At 44.0% G+C, this 19,085-nt stretch overlaps 1 protein-coding gene across 4 annotated transcripts in view; it reads right to left on the reverse strand.

Annotated features, from left to right (window-relative positions):
- sncb (synuclein, beta) overlaps window positions 1-18,309 on the reverse strand; it is a 99,305-nt gene extending 80,996 nt beyond the window's left edge. The window contains exons 1-4 of one of the 4 annotated variants that reach the window (XM_072512204.1): window positions 18,159-18,309; window positions 17,769-17,902; window positions 17,244-17,282; window positions 14,443-14,594 (exon numbers count right to left, since the gene is read on the reverse strand). In XM_072512204.1, the coding sequence (XP_072368305.1) occupies window positions 14,443-14,594; window positions 17,244-17,282; window positions 17,769-17,889 (312 nt within the window). In that variant the 5' untranslated portion in view covers window positions 17,890-17,902; window positions 18,159-18,309. Of the gene's footprint in view, window positions 1-14,442; window positions 14,595-17,243; window positions 17,283-17,768; window positions 17,918-18,010 lie in introns of all 4 variants that reach the window. The other 3 variants (XM_072512206.1, XM_072512203.1, XM_072512205.1) reach the window with 3 other exon arrangements.
- Window positions 18,310-19,085: the final 776 nt, after the last annotated feature.

Genomic DNA, 19,085 nt, shown 5'->3' on the forward strand with positions numbered 1-19,085 from the left:
CAAGCCACTGCTAGGGCTTTGTAAACAGGACAAGGCTAACCTGCCAATACCGCCTGCCCGGATGCAACAATGAGCCCTTTGCTAGCTGCATACGAGTACATATTTGAGCATCGCCCAGACACACAGATCACAAAATGCAGACACACTGGGCCGGCTCCCATCCCCACCAAGAGCTGACGAGGTTGTTTCAACGCTAAACTTTATGGACACCTTGCCGGTCACCAACGGCTTCTGCCCAGATAAGCGATTGGATATAAAAGAACTCAGAATTGGCGAAAATACACATCGTCTTGCATGAAGGCCAGCAAGGGAAGCTGCCCAAAGAACTACAGGTCTTTCACACCAAGACGCGGGAGCTCAGTGTCGAAGATGGCATTGTCTGTGGGGGGCGCACATCATGATCCCAAGCCAGGGCAGACAGGCCATACTCCAGGACCTGCGCAACAGACACCCAGGGGTGTTGAAAATGAAGATGTTGGTCAGAAGCTCGGTGTGGTGGCCAGGCCTGGATGGCACGATTGAATGACTAGCCCAACAGTGTACCACATGTCCCATGGAAATGGCTGGGCTGGCTTTGGGTGCACCTGAATGCCAGCTTTGTTGGGTTTTTCCAAGGTTCTGTATTTTTACTCGTGGTAGACGTCCACTCCTCGTGGCTGGGAGTCCATTGGATGATATCCACCATGTCGAAGGCTACTGTGGAGAAGTTACGGTCTCCTTCAGCACCTACGGCATTCCGGAGGTGCTAGTTATGGACAATGGTACCCTGTTCACCAGTGACGAGTTGCATACTTTATGAAGGCAAACTGGGTGAGACACATCTTGACGCTCCCATACCACCCTTCCTCAAACGGGTGAGCCAAGCAAGCGGTGCAGACCTTCAAGAGAGGGTGAAGAAACAGATCATGGGATCCATGGAAACAAGAGTAGCATATTTTTATTTAGTTGCAGGACATCGCTTCATGTCACGACCAGCTGAACTACTAATGGGCCGAAGGCTCAGAACTCACCTTGGCCCCGTGTTCCCCGATATTGGTAGGAGAGTGCAACGCAGTCAGGAACTCAGTGTCCGCCTGCCTCAAGGTCGAGGCAGGCGGACACTGACCAGGAGTTTTCGACGGTGTACGTGTTAAACTTTGGGGACAGAGCCAATTGGATTCCAGACCAGGCCAGTCTCGTACCAAGTAAAGACTCGTGAACAGACGGTGAAGCATCTTGATGACCTTAGGGATATGGAGCCAGTGTTAGGACATACCCATCAGAAGAATTGTTTTCCTGCCACGTCAGCCGGGCACATGGAAGCCTGGGGGTGTCGGCCCTGGGGGACCTAACATCAAGATGCACGAGGTGGTGGAGTTGGGCTCGGAGACCCAGGTATCGAGGTTACGGACAGCGACCTTGGCAGGGTTCAGACGCCAGCGGCACCCCCAGACAGTCTTCGTGAAAACAACGATCCCCAACATGCTACAAACACCCCCATCCTGCACCGCAGCCACAGAAGGTGCAGCTCCGGGCAAAGATGAGAAGATGATCTCCTACATTCCCTAGTCAGAGGAACTTGGGCGGGATTTTCCGATACCCCACTAGGTGGGAGAATCGCCGGGGCTCGGCGTGAATCCCGCCCCCGCCGTCCTCCTAATGCTCCCGCCCCCCAAAAATTGCCCCGGAGAATGGCGGGGTCCGGCGCGACATAATGGACCCCGGGGCGGACTGAATTCTCCGGCCCGCGAAGGACTGAAGTCCCGCCCGTTCTTTGCCAATCCCGCCAGCGTAAATTAGGGTAGGTCCCTTACTGGCAGGACCTGGCGGCGTGGGCGGGCTCCGGGGTTCTTGGGGGGTCGCGGGGGGATCTGGCCCTGGGAGGTGCCCCCATGGTGGCCTGGCCCGCGGTCGGGGCCCACCGATCTGCGGACGAGCCAGTGCCATGGGGGCACTCTATTGTTCCACACCGGAGGCTGTGGTCTTGCGCCATTCCTGGTGCGGAAGCGAATCTCTCTGCGCATGCACAGGGATGACGCCAGCACGTGCTGGCGCTCCCGCGCATGCGCCGACTCGCGCCGACCGGCAGAGGCCCTTCGGTGCCAGTTGGCGTGGCGCCAACCCCCTTTCCCGCCGGCTAGCAGGGTGCCAACCACTCCGGGACGGGCCTAGCCCCTGAAGGTGTGGAGGATTCCGCACCTTTGCGGCGGCCGGACGCCAGAGTGGTTCACGCCATTCCGTCCCGGCGGGACCCCCGCCCCGCCGGGTAGGGGAGAATCCCTCTGCAGGACTTTGGAGGGGTGGAATTTCCTGTTGACTGCACCCCTCTTCGCCGGGAAACTCATGCGCTGTCGGTGGGACCAGAATATCCCGCAGGCATGAACAGTCGGTAAATTCCGCCATAGTCTTTTCGACCCTTATTTTCAGTACTTTTATATCTAGTAGAGAAATGTTCAAAGAAAGTGTTTTAAAATATATTTTTTAATCTCCCTTTGATTTTTTTTCTCCAGGACTGAACACAGCAGTGTCTTGAAGATTGATCTTCAATTCCTGGCGCCTCCACTGGAGGGTTGGCAACTCTGGACACCATTAATCACATCTTGCAATTGAGAGTACCTTTCCATTATCCTTCTTCCCTGTAGTCTGCCACTCTGACAATTTCCTAACCAGATCAATCATTTGATTTCAATTCCAAGTGCTTCAACTTCAGCTAACAGTCTCTTATGAGGGCCTTTATTAAATACATCCTGGAAGTTCATATAAATAACATTCATGGACATTCCCCCGTCCATCACCTTAGACACCTCTTCGAAAAAATTCAATCAGATTTTTCAGGCGCATTTTACCCTTTACAAATCCAAGCTTGTTTTCTCTGATCAGATGAACACTTTCAAAGTGTTCAGTCACCCTATCCTTATTATAGACTCGAGCAATTTTCTGACAACAGATGCTAAACTAATTGGTCTCTAATTCCCTGGCTTCCACCTTTCAGCTTCCTTAAATAGCAGAGTGGCATGCACATTTTTCCAATCAAAAGAAATGGTTCCCAAGTTGAGAGAAGTTTGGAAATTGTAGTTATAGGAATAACTAGGAGAAGGATTAGCCCTTGAGCCTGCTCTGCTATTCAATAAGATCATGGCTGATCAGATTGTGGCCTTAACTTCACTTTCCTGACTGCCCTCCTGCAGCACCTCCCCCCCCACCCGTTAACCCTGGAGTCCTTTGTAGCTCAAAAATCCATCTAACTCATCCTTGAATATTCAAAGATCCACCCTCCATTGCTCTCTGAGGTAGTGAATTCCACAGATGATCAAACTTCTGAGAGAAGAAATTTCTCCTTGTCCCCGTCTTAAACAGTAGACCTCTTATTTTGTCACTGTGGCCCCCCCCACCCCAGTATAAGATTCCCCTTCAAGGAGAAACATTCTCTCAGCATCTACCGTGTCAAGTCCTTTTAAAACTTTATGTTAAAAAAAAGCGCCAATATGGTGCTCAAATTCATGACCCGGGGTGAAGTCTGGTGACAACTCTTCATTGAAAGGACGGTAGAAGTGTTGAACACACTCCCAAAAAAAGTCAGTGCTGACTCAATTCATCATCAGAGAATCACAGAATCCCTACAGTGCAGAAGTAGGGCACTCAGCCCATTAAGTCTGCACCATGCCCTCTGAAATTGCACACCACCTAGGTCCATGCCCTCACCCCATCCCTGTAATCCCACCTAATCATTTTGGACTCTAAGGGGCAATTTAACATCGCCAATCCAACTAGCCTGCACATCTTTGGACTGTGGGAGGAAACCGGAGCACCCAGAATGAACCCACGCAGGCAAGGGCAGAAAGTGCAAACTCCACACAGTCACCCGAGGCCGGAATTGAACCCGGGCCTCTGGCACTGTGAGGCAACAGTGCTAACTACTGTGCCACTGTGTATTGTAGGAAAGGATGTGATGTATCAGAGAGTGTTGTGCTAAGTGATTTCTCCATTAAGCAGCGACATGTGGTGTATCAAAATGGCGATGTACCGAAGTAGTGATATATGAGGGGCTGTTATGACCCCACGAGATCCACGGGGACAACCCAATTGATCTCTCGTGGAATACAAACTCCCCCACTGAGGTGCAGAGGCCCAACAGCAGAGCTTGTTAATTCACCAATATAAAAGCTGGCCCAAGAGGGAGCCGGCATCTCAGGATGGAACCGGCTTGGTCTTGGACTGTTGCTTTGTTGCTGTTTCCTAACTGCGAGTAGCAAATAAACTACTTTTGGCTTACCTTATCGGGTCACCTCATTAACTACAATAAGTGCCATATCAAGAGACTGAAGTCTATCAGAGATGGGGCCCACAAAATTGATGGTATACACAAGGTGGTGATACTACTGACACTGGTGGTGCACTGAGGTCGCCTGATAACCAAGGATCCTGAAGGAAGAACTGTCCCTCCTTCCATCCCCTCAGTGCTGCAGTCATTGATTTCATAGAATTTACAGTGCAGAAGAAGGCCATTCGGCCCATCGAGTCTGCACCAGCTCTTGGAAAGAGCACCCTACCCAAGCCCACACTTCGACCCTATCCCCATAACCCAGTAACCCTACCCAACACTAAGGGCAACTTTGGACACTAAGGGCAATTTATCACGGTCAATCCACCTAACCTGCACATCTTTGGACTGTGGGAGGAAACCGGAGCACCCGGCGGAAACCCACACACACACGGGGAGAACGTGCAGACTCCGCACAGACAGTGACCCAAGCCGGGAATCGAACCTGGGACCCTGGAGCTGTGAAGGAATTGTGCTAACCACTATGCTACCGTGCTGCCTGCACTCTTACATACAGGGAGGTATGACAGAGAAGAAGCTAGGTGTTGTTGTCATAGGTGAACTGCATTTTAATAACAATCCATATCTGACGGCTGTAGCCCTGTATAATTCCGGGTGAACTGGCCAGTTACCAGGCCTCCTCCATGACCAAAGGCAGAAGGGATGACACGGGATTCCCTGCTGCCAGCAATGGGATGGCAATTAAGCTCTTTAATGAGCCAACTGACATCCATTATCCCTGAACCTCCTGCAATTTAGTGGTGGCTGAGAGATTAAATGGAGGCTGCGCGGCTCTCCCACTCATTCCAACGACAGTTCAGCAAACTCCGTCAGGTATAGATTTGGATAGGTTGGGCAAGTTGGCAAACCAATGGCTGATGCAGTATAATTTGGTTAAGTGTGAGGTTATTCGTTTTGGAAGCAAAAACAAGAAGGCAGATTACTACCTGAATGGTTGTAAATTGGGAGAGGGGAGTGTGCAGCGGGACCTGGGTGTCCTTGTGCATCATTCGCTGAAAGTTAGAATGCAGGTGCAGCAGGTGGTAAAGAAGGCTAATGGTATGTTGGCCTTCATTGCAAGAGGTTTCGAGTATAGAAGCAGGGATGTGTTGCTGCAATTGTACAGGGCCTTGGTGAGGCCACACTTGGAGTATTGTGTGCAGTTTTGGTCTCCGTCTCTGAGGAAGGATGTTCTTGCTCTCGAGGGAGTGCAGTGAAGGTTTACCAGACTGATTCCAAGGATGGCGGAACTGTCATATGAGGAGAGATTGACTAGGTTGGGATTGTTCTCGCTGGAGTTCAGAAGAATGAGGGGAGATCTCATAGAGATTTATAAAATTCTAACAGGACTAGACAGGGTAGATGCAGGGAAGATGGTACTAATGATGGATGTGTCCAGAACCAGGGGTCACAGCCTGAGGATTCAGGGTAAACCATTTCAGACAGAGATAAGGAGACATTTCTTCACACAAAGAGTGGTGAGCCTGTGGAATTCATTACCACAGGAAGTAGTTGATGCTAAAACTTTGAATATATTCAAGAGGTGGCTGGATATAGCACTTGGGGAGAATGGGATCAAAGGCTATGGGGAGAAAGCAGGATTAGGCTATTGAGTTGGATGATCAACCATGATCGTGATGAATGGCGGAGAAGGCCCGAAGGGCCAAAAGGCCTCCTCCTGCTCCAATCTTCTATGTATCTATGTACTCTGTGCCTGATCAATGAACCCAGTTTCAGGAAAGGGTGTTTCTGAAAGTTCCACTCCTGCCCTTACGTCTGACCCTGCTGCTTCCTCTCTCCCACGACCCCCTTCCTGTGACCCCTCTCCTGCCCACACTATCTTTGGTCTGGGGTCCCATGATAATCCTGAACCTCTGGTGGGTGCAATGACACCAGCTGCCACCTCTCCCTGATGGCCTTGGTGTTTTGAAGAACTTCTGGCCTCTGATTGGATGGCAGCACTTGGTGCCGATAATTAGTTGCTGGGGACCTCAATCGCAGGGAAGGCCCAGCGGTCACCACTTAAGTGCCTGAAAGAAACTTGATTCAATCAGACCTCACCCCACAGAAACTGACTATCCAACCAGTGGCCCGACGGAATCCAGGCCACTGTTTCAGCTTGATTACATTTAATCAGACCTGACACATTAACTTTGTTTTTCTCACCACTGATGCTGCCTGATCTATTGAGTATTCCAGCATTTTCTGTTACTCCAAGTTCTACTATTTATGTCTTATCCATAATCTTAAAATAATAATTGAATTTTCTTCACTGAAATATTTGACTATTATTCATCTATTAAAAAAAAGCTTAGATGAGAGCACTTGCGATATGATTAAAACACATTTCCATTTAATGATTAAACAGTTGCTGAATATGTATTTTTCATACACAACAGATTGTCGCATTTAACAGGTATTATATTCTCAGAGGCATAATTTAAAAGTCAATGCAACCCAGTTTAGCTGTTTTACGTAAAGTATACTTAATGTAAAACAAGATTAATATACAGGCTGAAAAGGAGTGGCATGATGGCAGGTCTCCGAAGTAAGCTTGTTAAATGGCTAGAAATTCTAACGAAGCACAAATATACCAGGCATCATTTTTGCTAGTTGCAGTGCAGTTTCAAAATGGCATACTTGTCAAATTAAGAAAATCATGTACAAACTAGCAATAAGCCTTAATAGGCCCAAGGGCAGAGGCTTGAGGGTTTGACACCTTCTCCGTGCCCCATAAAACAAGTCGGGGAGGGTGGTTAGGTAGCAGGCAGGTTATCTGCTGCTGGATTTTACATGCCACCCACCCGCCCCCAACCTTCAAACCCACTGACAGGGAAGTGTCAAAACTAGTCCCTTGTGTTTATATTAAATCTAGTTTCCTTATCCTGGCAGCTGAGTAGTCGATCCAGGTCTTGCAAAATCCGACCCAAACAAGTATCAATATAAGAACAACTTATGTGGAAATAGGCCTGCTGTCATTTTTCAGCCTCAGTGCTGAAGGTGCGCTAAGACCAAAAGGTTTGTGCAGAGAAAGCACAAGTGGCAGAACATCACTCTGCAGTTGGCTGCATCAAAATAGCAATATTCGTATCGTCACGCTCTCACCTTTTCAGAGTTAAAAGAAATTGTAATATTATCAGGTCTATTTTTGTTTCCTAACACCTAGCTTGGTATAACTACACCAGATGGACTGCAGTGGTTCAAGAAGGCAGGTCACCGCCACCTTCTCAAAGGTCAATTAGGGACAGACAACAAATACTGGCCTTGCCAATGATGTTCACACCTCAAGCAAATACTTGAGTTTGTAGAGTACGCAAAGTGCTTTATGAAATAGTGCTCAACTTGAACCTCAACTGTTGTAAGACAATCTCACATGTCAGCCATCTAAACAACCTGTGATAGAGATTGAACAATTTGAAATGAGGATATTCTCTGCTTCATCCAAATGCTCAAAGCAGCAATTGATCAATAATAAAATCAATTATAAAGTTTGAAGTACTGCTCATACCAATGGACATAATTACTTCCGTGCTGGATCTTGAACTGTATTGAGCAGAAAATGTCAAACTCCATGAAACAAGTGGATGGAAAATAATTCTACAGGACAAATCATTCCCCCCCTCTTTACGATTGTGAAAAACTAACTTTATAAAATATCTGTTGATGGTTTACACTCCCCAAGATAAAGAAATCTGGTGAAGAAATTGAAAGTACATTAGTTAAATGACTTGGAAGAACAATGTTTTAAATTCCTGATTTTATGCAGACATTATTCATCAAATTAATTCAAGTCCATCTATACCCCTCTTATTATTGAATCTGGAACATTGTTACAGCTCAATATTTGGAGTTTCCCGACGGAGGAATATATGACTTCATGATATGTTTGGTAAATACTAGGCCTAATAAGATTCCCCCCTTCCTCTCACCTTAAATAATAAAGTGACACTTGCAATTTTACTAACCAACAATAAAAAATTTGAATCTAGAGAGCTTTAGAAAATTATGACTAACTCACCTGCAATTTTGTCACCTGTGTGCTTTTCTTAATCCTTTGGGGTGGGAGGCATCACATCGAACAAGTTTGTCCTGAGACCCATTATTTTCCCTATTATCATATTGCTTACATTAAATTTACTAAGCTCTTCTCCTTGACTTATTTTTAGGTTCCTTTGTGCCACAAGTACCCATTTAACAAGTCTACCATTTCCGTAATGTCCATTATTGTCTCTCCTACATCTACCTTAAATGAGACCATATTTTCCTTTACTCTTTTAATATATTTAGAAGGAATGCTGTTTGATTTTATATTCTTTGCAAGTATTTTTTTGCAAATTTTCTTTTGCACCCCATTACTTTCCTTGTACCCTTTTGTTGCTATTTCTAATGCTCCCTGTCAGCTGGATATTCACTTTTTCTTGCATTTGAAAATGCCTTTTCTTTCAGACTGACAGTGATTTGCAATCAATGGTTGATTTATTTAATGGTTAAAATTGAAGACAAATGTCAAATGGTCCCATTCCATTACAGTACCACAATTCGTATTATATTTGTGAGCTATAAAACAAATGTGATAGCAATACAACTCTTGGGGGAGTAGTACAGTGTTTATTGGGTAGTTTACTCTTCTGAAAGCAATAGTGCTGTTTATTCAACAATTGGGTAAGGTCTATGGCCAGAACTGTATATTAGTATTTGCAATGGCAACTGCTTATACCTAGTAATATAAAAGCAAAATACTGTGGATGCTGGAAATCTGAATTAAAAGCAGAAAATTATGGAAAATCTCAGCAGGTCTGGCAGTATCGGCAGAGAGAAACAGAGTTAATAATAATAATAATCTTTATTGTCACAAGTAGGCTTACATTAACACTGGAATGAAGTTACTGTGAAAAGCCCCTAGTCGCCACATTCCGGAGCCTGTTCGGGTACACAGTGGAAGAATTCAAAATGTCCAAATTACCTAACAGCACGTCTTTGTGGACTTGTGGGAGGAAACCGGAGCACCCGGAGGAAACCCAAGCAGACAGAGGCAGGGCGTGCAGACTCCACACAGACAGTGACCCAAGCCAGGAATCGAACTTGTGACCCAGGAGCTGTGAAGCCACAGTCCTAACCACTGTGCTACCGTGCCACTCACTAAAATAACGGTTGCTGTAACTCGGATTCGAGCTGAGGTTGCTGAGACCACAACGCAAAGTACTAACCGTTATACGATCACGCCGCCAGAGTTAACATTTAACTCTGGCTCTGAAGGAGAGTCATACAGACAGAAAATCTGTTTCTTTCTCCATAGATGCTACCAGTCCTGCTGAGTTATTCTAGCATTATCTGTTTCTATTGCATATATATAGTTCCTTGATCATTATGTAGAATTATTTTCCATACCCTTGTAAACAGTGAAGGCTCAACATCACCAAAGGCTCCATTGTCAAACGGCTTCTACATTAGACAGCACAATTATTCTAGTAATTATGAAGATAAAAACTGCATTTAGTTTCTGGACACTAATTGTTTCCATAGCTTCATGATATAATTGTCAGGATGCTTTATTCTCTACAAATCATGACGTCTTTTTCCTGTGATTCATGAGCAACAAAAACAAACTTTGTGAGCTATTCGTAATAGTCATAATGTTCCTAAGGCCCTCAGTGCAGTAGGTTATAAACTATTATCGATGTTTGTTGCTGATTTATCTTGACTCCTGTCATAAATAATTTATTCTGCCTCAGCCTTTTCTTTGTATGAGGTTTGAAACTGACACAAATTGTAAGGATGGTCAGTTGAAGACTGTGAATTTTGGTTGGGAATCCAGATTGTAGACCACACCTCTCGATCCAAAAGTCCAGAATAATCAGACATGTCATTCCACTCATTGCACAACTGTGATGTAGTGAAGGTGCACTTCAGATGCCCACTGTTATATATAATTCAGAAGATATGTCAGACTTTCTAACATAACTCAAAAATCTTGCCAGTTATTGCGGGTCTTTGATACCCATTCCAAAGGGTGGATTTAGTGTTCATAAACAACAAATAGCTAACTTCCATGTTGTAGCTTGATGGATGTGGGAAGAGATAGGACCAGCTCCATGAATGGAGTAATATTCTGACCAATATTTAAATTAAAAATAGGAATCAGAAATATATTTTATGTGTTTTGTATTGCACAGCTCTGTCTCTGGAATGCAGCTAATATAACAGTTTCTTTACCTGAACTCATTGTAGAACTATTAATTTAATGGGAATATTCAAAACCTCAGAACTTTTGGCAACCTAACCACCTATATACATGTTTCTAATAACCCTTAATCACTCTCATTTGTTTAAAAGAACCTGATATTTCAGACACTACTTGCTCACCAAACTTTCCATTCATTACTTAAACTTGTTAAATGACTTCTGACCAATTTGAGAAGTATTAAGGATCTTATTACAGGTGACACATGACTGGCATTTCTGACGTCATATATTTCAATATTATGTTTTCCATTTCATACGCCATTTCATTTATAGATTATGAATGAAGATGAATAAAGGGAATTTATTCTATTTTCATCTAAATAAAATGATGTCTTAGGTCACTTAGTTGATCAGAGTTGTTCCACAAATACCGATTCTTTAAAAGTCTTGTTTCCTGTATGATTTGCCAATGAACTAGCAAGGTGCAGTGCATTCCAACTTGTGCTTTAATTGAAACAATGCACACTTTAACAGAGTTTTAATTTTTTTAAAGTTATTAATTCTATCTTCTTTTACATAGATACATAGAAGATAGGGGCAAGAGGAGGCCTTTTGGCCCTTCGAGCCTGCTCCACCATTCATCACGATCATGGCTGATCATCCAACTCAATAGCCTAATCCTGCTTTCTCCCCATAGCCTTTGATCCCATTCTCCTCAAGTGCTATATCCAGCCGCCTCTTGAATATATTCCTCTTTTCACCAGTTTGTCGCTGAGAAAGCATATTCAGTATCGAGTGGCTATTAGAAAGTGTGAACCATCCCATCTCCAGACAGCCTAACCAAGACTGAGAATCCACATTGTAAATACTCAGGTCCAAAACCTTACATCCTGTTACTCTGTGGTGTATCATATTAAATACCACTGCGGTGTGCAGCAGACAGTCCTTCGAGTTCACAATTTGAAGAAGACTCAATATTTTTCTATAAATTTTAAACTCACTAAGATCTTCTTGGATGGAAAATAAGATTTTACAAATAAGAATTTTAGGAAGGAATTAATAAAATTATTTGGAGGGTATATTAAATAACACTCGGAAATGGGCAAGGAGATTAACACACGTTGGTTCGTTGTATTGCTGGGCCAAGTTACAATGGTGCTGCTTGCGCTTTAAAATGATAGCTGCAGTCAGCTAGCACTACATTGACTTCATGCATCAGCATGACTGGCTAGCAATATTTAAAAGCAGCCTGTGTGTCTTTAAATGAAGGTACACCATGACTGCAAGAAGTGATGTGATTTTCTTCCCAAAGTGAATCTGGGCTTTGATACTTTGAGGAATGGCTGAACATGGCAGTGAGCGAGCACCAAGGTTTTTGGATGGCATGCTGGTGGTCACAGTGTAAGAGGTGGAAAGGGAGAGAAAAATCTTTGTGTGACAGGAGGGACACCAGCCATATGTTCAGGAGGTAGTGGGAAGATTTAGTGGCAGACATTAATCTGAGGAGTGTTGCTCCAAGACCATGGGTGCATTGCAACAAGGAGTTTAACAATCTGAAACAAGTTGTTAAGGTGAATGAGTTCATCTTCAAATGGCATATCTTAACAACTCCAAGACTAGCATCTTCCACTGCTCAATTCTCTACATTCTCATAACCCACCTAATAACATCTCAATCTTAATACTTCACACACACAACACTGCAAACTCGTATTCACAACACACAGTTCTCATGCATTGGCAGCTATTCAACAATGACAGCCACATCACATAAACCAATCGCAGAAACCTTAATGACACACTTCCCCCTTTCTTGCTGGAGAAAGTAGTGTGTAACATGAGGCAGCAGGAAAGAAGAATAGAACAAGTGTGTCATCCATAAAGGAGACTGTTTGCTATCTTGGAAAGAGGCTGTTGGGACTAGCGCAGCTGGACAGGACTGATGATGAGGGCATCTGCATACTTAATCTCTCTCTTGTCCCACCTTTCCCTCATCACATAACATTTTCAGATTTATAAGCTGCAGATGATGCAAGCACTCAGTTTTTATTTTCTGTTCTTTCCTCATTTAAACCCAGCCCATGTTCCTTTTTAGACACCAAGAACTGGAACCATCCCAGTCAGAGGAAGGAGAGGATGAACAGAGTGAAGATGATGAGACACTGTCTCCTTATATTACACATAAAATCACCAGGTACTGACACTATACGTACATTAGAGGCCAGCTAGAATAGGAATCTGCATCCGGTTTGACACCAGGCACAAGTCAATCAGAGCGAGGACAAGAGAAAGAATAGTGCAGATGCAAGACCACGATTAGTTCACTGCAGAAGAGACAGATGTGGACTTTGATGGGTTTGGTTACTGAAGAATGTTGATGAATATGCGCAACCAAATGCTCGTTGCACTAGAAAGCCAGCACTCAATGTCAAGGAGAATAGAGGAGTTCAGAATCAACTTTGCACAAGGTTGATCAAAAAATGAAACCGATCCTTTCCAACATGACTGAGTGGTCAGCTCTATCAATACTGTCAAACTCACCATGATTCAGAGTCTGATGGTTGATTCCAAAGTTTGGATTGCCACACAAACAGTGTCCAGTGCAGCACAAACAGCCAGCATCAATGGTCTGAATGCTGCACTGGAAGATCAAGAATGTTACCTTGCAAGCTGAGACTGCTGCCATTGTGACTCTGAATACCTCCATCCAATGGGTTTTTCAGGATGTCATTGCAGTTCATTAATCTGTCCACCAATCAATCAACAGGATTTCGATGGCAGCTCCTCAGAAGAGTGGCAGTAGCTTGATGGAGCACAAACCTGTTCTCCATTTGCAGGATTTCAGTATTTGTGTTCCTACCCCTGCCAATCTGCCAGTGCCCTTGCTGTTCCCCAGCAGCCAGCCAGACCTGACGTCTGGCGCCCAGGCTGAGATAGTACAGTCTGAAGTTGGGCCCTCTTGGCACAGGGTAGCTTGAGATCATCCTCTGCCGGCTCCTTAAGTGAAGCCTTAGCAACTTTCCACTAGCTATCCTGCATACACTGGGGAAGCAAACATTTTTCAGGAGTATTAGGACAAAGGGTATACGGCACCTGTATTCTATTAAACAGGTTTGAGAGAAGTGGCAGAGGAAGGGGGAACCTTCAGTCCATTTTAAGTCATGTTCTGCTGTGCCAGGTTAAGATAGTGTGTTGGCTAGAATGTGAAGTTTGAAAATGACAATGATGGTGTCAAATCAGTGTTGCACACGAATTGATATCTAATTTGCCTGCTCTGCATGCTACCAATGGTCACTAGAAGTGTGCACACAAATCCCTTTTAACAAGATGGCATTACTGAATCACAGAATTGTTACGGTGCAGGAGGCCATTCGACACATTGGGTGGAATTTTTCGGCAGTGGGATTTTTAATGGCTTTTCACATTTTCCAGTTTCACCTGCTTTCCAAACAAGCATCATGACTTAGTGCCAACCCCCTGCCTTTTCCCAATACCCCTGCACATTATTTGTATTCAAGTAATCATCTAATGCCTTCTTAAATGCCTCAACTGAACCTGTCTCTGCCACACTTCCAGGCAGTGCATCCCAGACCCCAACCTGCACATTTTACATTAGAGGTCAATGCGTACATTTTGGACCCAATCTTTGAGCATTAGGTGACCTCATTGTGGTTGAAAAAAAGGTACTTAACAGCAAAATGTAGCCCCCATTGAACTTCTATCTAAATTTCTGTCTATAATGAAAATCATTAAGTAGAGTAAATCTCAAATCATTTAAAAGAGCTTGTAGATATTCAAATCAAAATAAAATTGAGACTTCAGTCATGTCTTGTGTACTGACTGTATGCTGGGCATTTACATGCTTTTTAAAAAAGAGTACAGCGTTAGTTCAGTCTGAATGGTTTGATGTATGATTACAGCAGCAGAGAATGGGGTGTGGCATGCTTGATGAAGGCCTACCTTTACTTCGGTTGGGAAATCTTCCTTTTTCACCAGACCGGTCGCTGCCGCAATGTTCCCAGCTCCATCTACCGTCTTCTGAGCCACGGCTGAGACCCCAGTGATAACAGCACCTCCCACCAAAGAGGCCTGCTCCTTTGTCTTCTCAGCGACTGAAAAGGAAGTATTAGTATACTCTGATTCTATTCAAAGGAAGATTTACTTATTCAATTCCTTCTTTTCCGAGCCACTTTTCAAATCAATTTAATATTAATTGCTTAAACTGAACCGATATCTTCCTTGGATTTAAAAATAAATAATCCCTTAACCATTTCTTCAATGCAAGCCTGGATTCACTGAGTAGTGTTTCATTTAAATGTAAATTAACTTTGGTGTAGAGAAAAATAGAATTGACGTATGAATACAGGAATAGTTTAAACAAAGGGCGGCACAGTGACACAGTGGTTAACACTGCTGCCTCAAAGTGCCAGGGATATGCGTTCAATTCTGGCCTCGGGTGACTGTCTCTGTGGAGTTTGCATTTCCTCCCTATGTCTGCTTGGGTTTCCTCCGGGTGCTCCGGTTCCCTCCCATAGTACAAAGATGTGCAAGTGAGGTGGATTAGCCATGTTAAATTGCCCCTTAGTGTCCAAAAGATTAGGTAGGTTTACTGGGATATGAGGATAGGGTAGGGGCGTGGGCCTAGGTAAGGTGCTCTTTCCAAGGGTCGGTGCAGACTTGATGGGCCAAATGGCCTCCTTCTGCGCTGTAGTGATTCTTTGATTCTAAGTTGCCTGACCTTCTATTGTTAAGTGCTATTATTTTTAGCTGGCAAGATACAAAGTTGTACCCTTGCACACCATGCAGCATGGATACACAAAAGATAGAATTGTGAACGATGTGCATACCGATATCAATTTTAGAATGACATGGCCAACAGCTTGAACACTTTAATGTGATCAATATAGCTTTTCAAGAATGCTGTGGATGTAATTATTATTACATCGAGATGGTCATCATCCTCATCATTCAATTGGGGTTTGAGTAGAGCAATTTTGTATCTAGAATTTCAGGAAAAGGTGCTTATGTACATCAGCTTGTCAGTTAACTGAGTGTGTTTGTTTTCCCACAATTATCAAAAATATCCTGTCCTCTTTCTTCCAAGAAAACCACAAACTATTTAATCACACCACTTTGTTTTCTCTTTCCCCTTTCTTTTGCTAACTCTGACCACAAACACCACGCCCTGGTCAAATGGAAAACATGAGAAATGGAACCGATTGTTGTGTTTATTTTTTAAAGTAAGAATGTGTCTGAAAGAAAACTCATATCCCTTTAAAGGTAGAGTTCAGTACCATTCAGGATGTTTGGCTCATCAGTAATGTAAATAGATTGACCAATTTGGGTCTTTTTTGCAATATTAAAGAGAACATGTGAATGAAATTTCTAAACAGCCTTCTTAGGTTGCAGTCATACTGTCACTTTTATGATTCTGTGGCAGCATAGTCATGGAGTCCAGTCTAATTCTGTGGTGCATGAAAGTAGGAGAAATAAAATTCCAGGTGGTTGTAGGATTCAAACCCACTTTTCCATTCACAAGAGGCATTGTAACTATGGTCTCATGACATATGGAAATTTGCAGCCTAAAACTGCAACTCAGCAATGAAGCATAATAGAAACATTTTTTTATTATGAACAATAAATTGTTCCAAATTTTATATTTCAATTGCTTTTGGTGTGATTTGCACACATGTCCATAATCAAACTTATGTGCATTGTATGCTCGCATGTCTGCACACTGAATTGGCCAGAATTACACTTCAGCAGCATCCATCTCCACCACAGAAGTCCCTAAGTGGAAATGTATCAGTATATAATGACAGTACCTACAACCATTTGAGCACACAATGTTTTCAGACCAGAATGTGCAGTATAACTGCAGTTTTGAATTATTAACAGTAATTGTTAATTACTTGTTAATCTTATATGAATCAAAATCATTTTGAACGTGACAGCCCAGAATTTACTGGATTAATATGGCACTACTTTGTCTATTTGTTTGAGAACAAAGTGACTTTATAACCTGTTTATTTTAAATGGGTAATCCTTCCCATAAAATAAGTAAGTACTGACCTTGAGTATTGCTGAAAAAAGACATTTTGTCAAAGCTTTTTGTCCGGCACTGATCAGGACAATGGCAAGAATACTTGCCAACCAATCAGCACTTTCTTCTCATACAGTATAAAGTTGTTGTTTCCCCTGAGGTTGGTTGGTATTCTTGTGATTCTGCAAATGAGTGCAAAACCAAAAGCTTGGACAAAACATCTTTTTCAACAATACTCAAGATATTAAGGCATTAACATCGCACATGGCACTTCTAAACTTTTATATGTGTTTGCAACTTCATTGTAAAAGCCAGGTTGACACAATAATAAGGCAACTTCTCTGAGAAACGTTTCACCTTATTACAGGGAAAATTATTCGTGCATTTAACTTCACCATTTACAACACGGTTGTAGTTGACGGATGTACGGGATGCAAAGTTACTTATTCAGCTACAGGTAAACTGTAAGGGCAAGCTACACTTCCGATAAATCCTCTGGAGTTCACGTCACGCTATGTTGAACTGTAAGGATTGCTGTTTTTAATGGACTGATTGCTTTCTGTCCACAAATGTAGAACCAACATCTTACACCAGCTCCTCGAGAGTCAACACAGAGAGAGAGAAAACATCCTTTGATTTCGGCACATTGATGAAAGCGAGTACCAGCAATTGCATCGTTGCACATTTCAATAAGTGGAAACATTCGTGTGAAACTTACCGGAAACGACACTTGAAACACCCTCTTTGGTTTTGGACCCTGAGGGTAAAGATTGATCACAAACACGGTTATCCCAGGGCAAATATCTGAATTCACCATTTTGTAAAAGGTTTTGCAAATGTCACGATTATTATTGCTCCTTTTTTTGATGGCAGGCGGGCGATCTGAATGTGTTGGAAAGAGGATCTTTTCCCCTGGGTTGGAGGACAGGGCCATATGGCTGGTCCATCTGCTTAGCGGAAATAAGACTCGAGCAAACAACGAGAGCAGCCCGGGATGGAGAATGGGTCCATCCCTCGAGATTCAACCTTTTTTCTGTTCATTTATTTATTTGACAACCTGTGCAGGTTACTTTCTATTTCTAATATTCAATTGACAAAAGACCGCTTCAGCCCAGTGTAATGCCGGGACTGTGGAAGTCACCCGTCCGAGCCACTGGCGGAAGGAAGGTTTTTCATTGTGCAGCTGGAAGGGGCGACACGACCTTCCATGTACGCGTTCGCTGGCTTTAAAATGTGTACATACCGACATAGAGCACTCCCTCTTTGGTCTTCTCTGCCGCTTCTGCTACACCCTGTTTGGTTTTCTCAGCTGCAGCGGCCACTCCTTCCTTCGCTTTGGACAGTCCTTTCATGAAAACATCCATTTTGGTCCTCGATCTGTGGAACAAGCATCTACTAAATCTGATTGATTCACCCTCTTAAGTCAAACATCAGCGAAGAAGATAACAGGCACCGACTGAAAATGATACAATCATCAGCACTGACCTTTGCCAAGCAGGATTCGAATGGAGTGAACAGATTTGATCAAAACATCATGTGGGGAGGGAAGGGGGGTGGTGGGTTGGGGGCTTTCAGATTAAAGGGGGATGGAGATCATCCAGTTCGGCAGTGATGTTGCCACCGATTCACTGACCTGTCAGCCTGAAGCTACTGTCGTGCTGTCTGGAGTGCTGTCCCTCCGAGGCTCTATCCCCTCCTCCTCCTCCTGTACCTATTGCTCTCCAGAAAGAGCGTGTGATTTCATCAAAGTGTCGTGCAATCACACACGGACACTAGCACATCCTGCCCCCCCCCGCCCCCCCAGTGCAATGCAACTCCCCTAAGACAAGTCACATTATTTTCACCAGTGATCACTGTGTCCTTTGTGCCACTCTGATGTCTCTCCTTTCAATATAGCAGGAGGGTTTTTTTTTTTCAGTTTCACGATGGGAGGGCGAAATCGCCCTTTTCTTTTTACGAACATATTTCAGCCGTTGCGCCCACCCCTCCTACAGTAGCGGCGACGATTTAGGCACACAACAGCACACCCTGCTCCATCAAATTCTGTAATGTAAAGGATTTTATGTCAACAAAACATAGAAAGTACTACCTCCATGGCCAGGTCGATGCCCCGGAATGTTTCCACTATGGGGCGCTTTAACCTGGTCAGTAAAGTTCCCAACAAATTACAAAACTGCAGACTAATAAGTGGGGGGGGGGGGGGGGGGGGTGCGAGTGTTCAGGTCGGGGGGGAGTTTGGGAAAGTAAAAGAAAGGACAATGCAAAAGAGCAGGTTCACCATCGGGTAATGTTTTTTTTTAAATTTAGAGTATCCAATTCATTTTTTTTCCAATTAAGGGGCAATTTAGCGTGGCCAATCCACCTACCCTGCACATCTTCTGGGGGAAAAACCCACGCAAACACGGGGAGAATGTGCAAACGCCACACGGACAGTGACCCAGAGCCGGGGTCAAACCTGGGACCTCAGCGCCGTCACCAGCAGTGCTAACCACTGCGCCGCCATGCTGCCCTCCATAGGGTAATGTTAACCAAAGTGTGGGAGGAAGGGTCAGAATCTACA

Source organism: Scyliorhinus torazame, chromosome 7, assembly GCF_047496885.1.
Source record: "Scyliorhinus torazame isolate Kashiwa2021f chromosome 7, sScyTor2.1, whole genome shotgun sequence".
NCBI classification, from domain to species: Eukaryota; Metazoa; Chordata; class Chondrichthyes; order Carcharhiniformes; family Scyliorhinidae; genus Scyliorhinus; species Scyliorhinus torazame.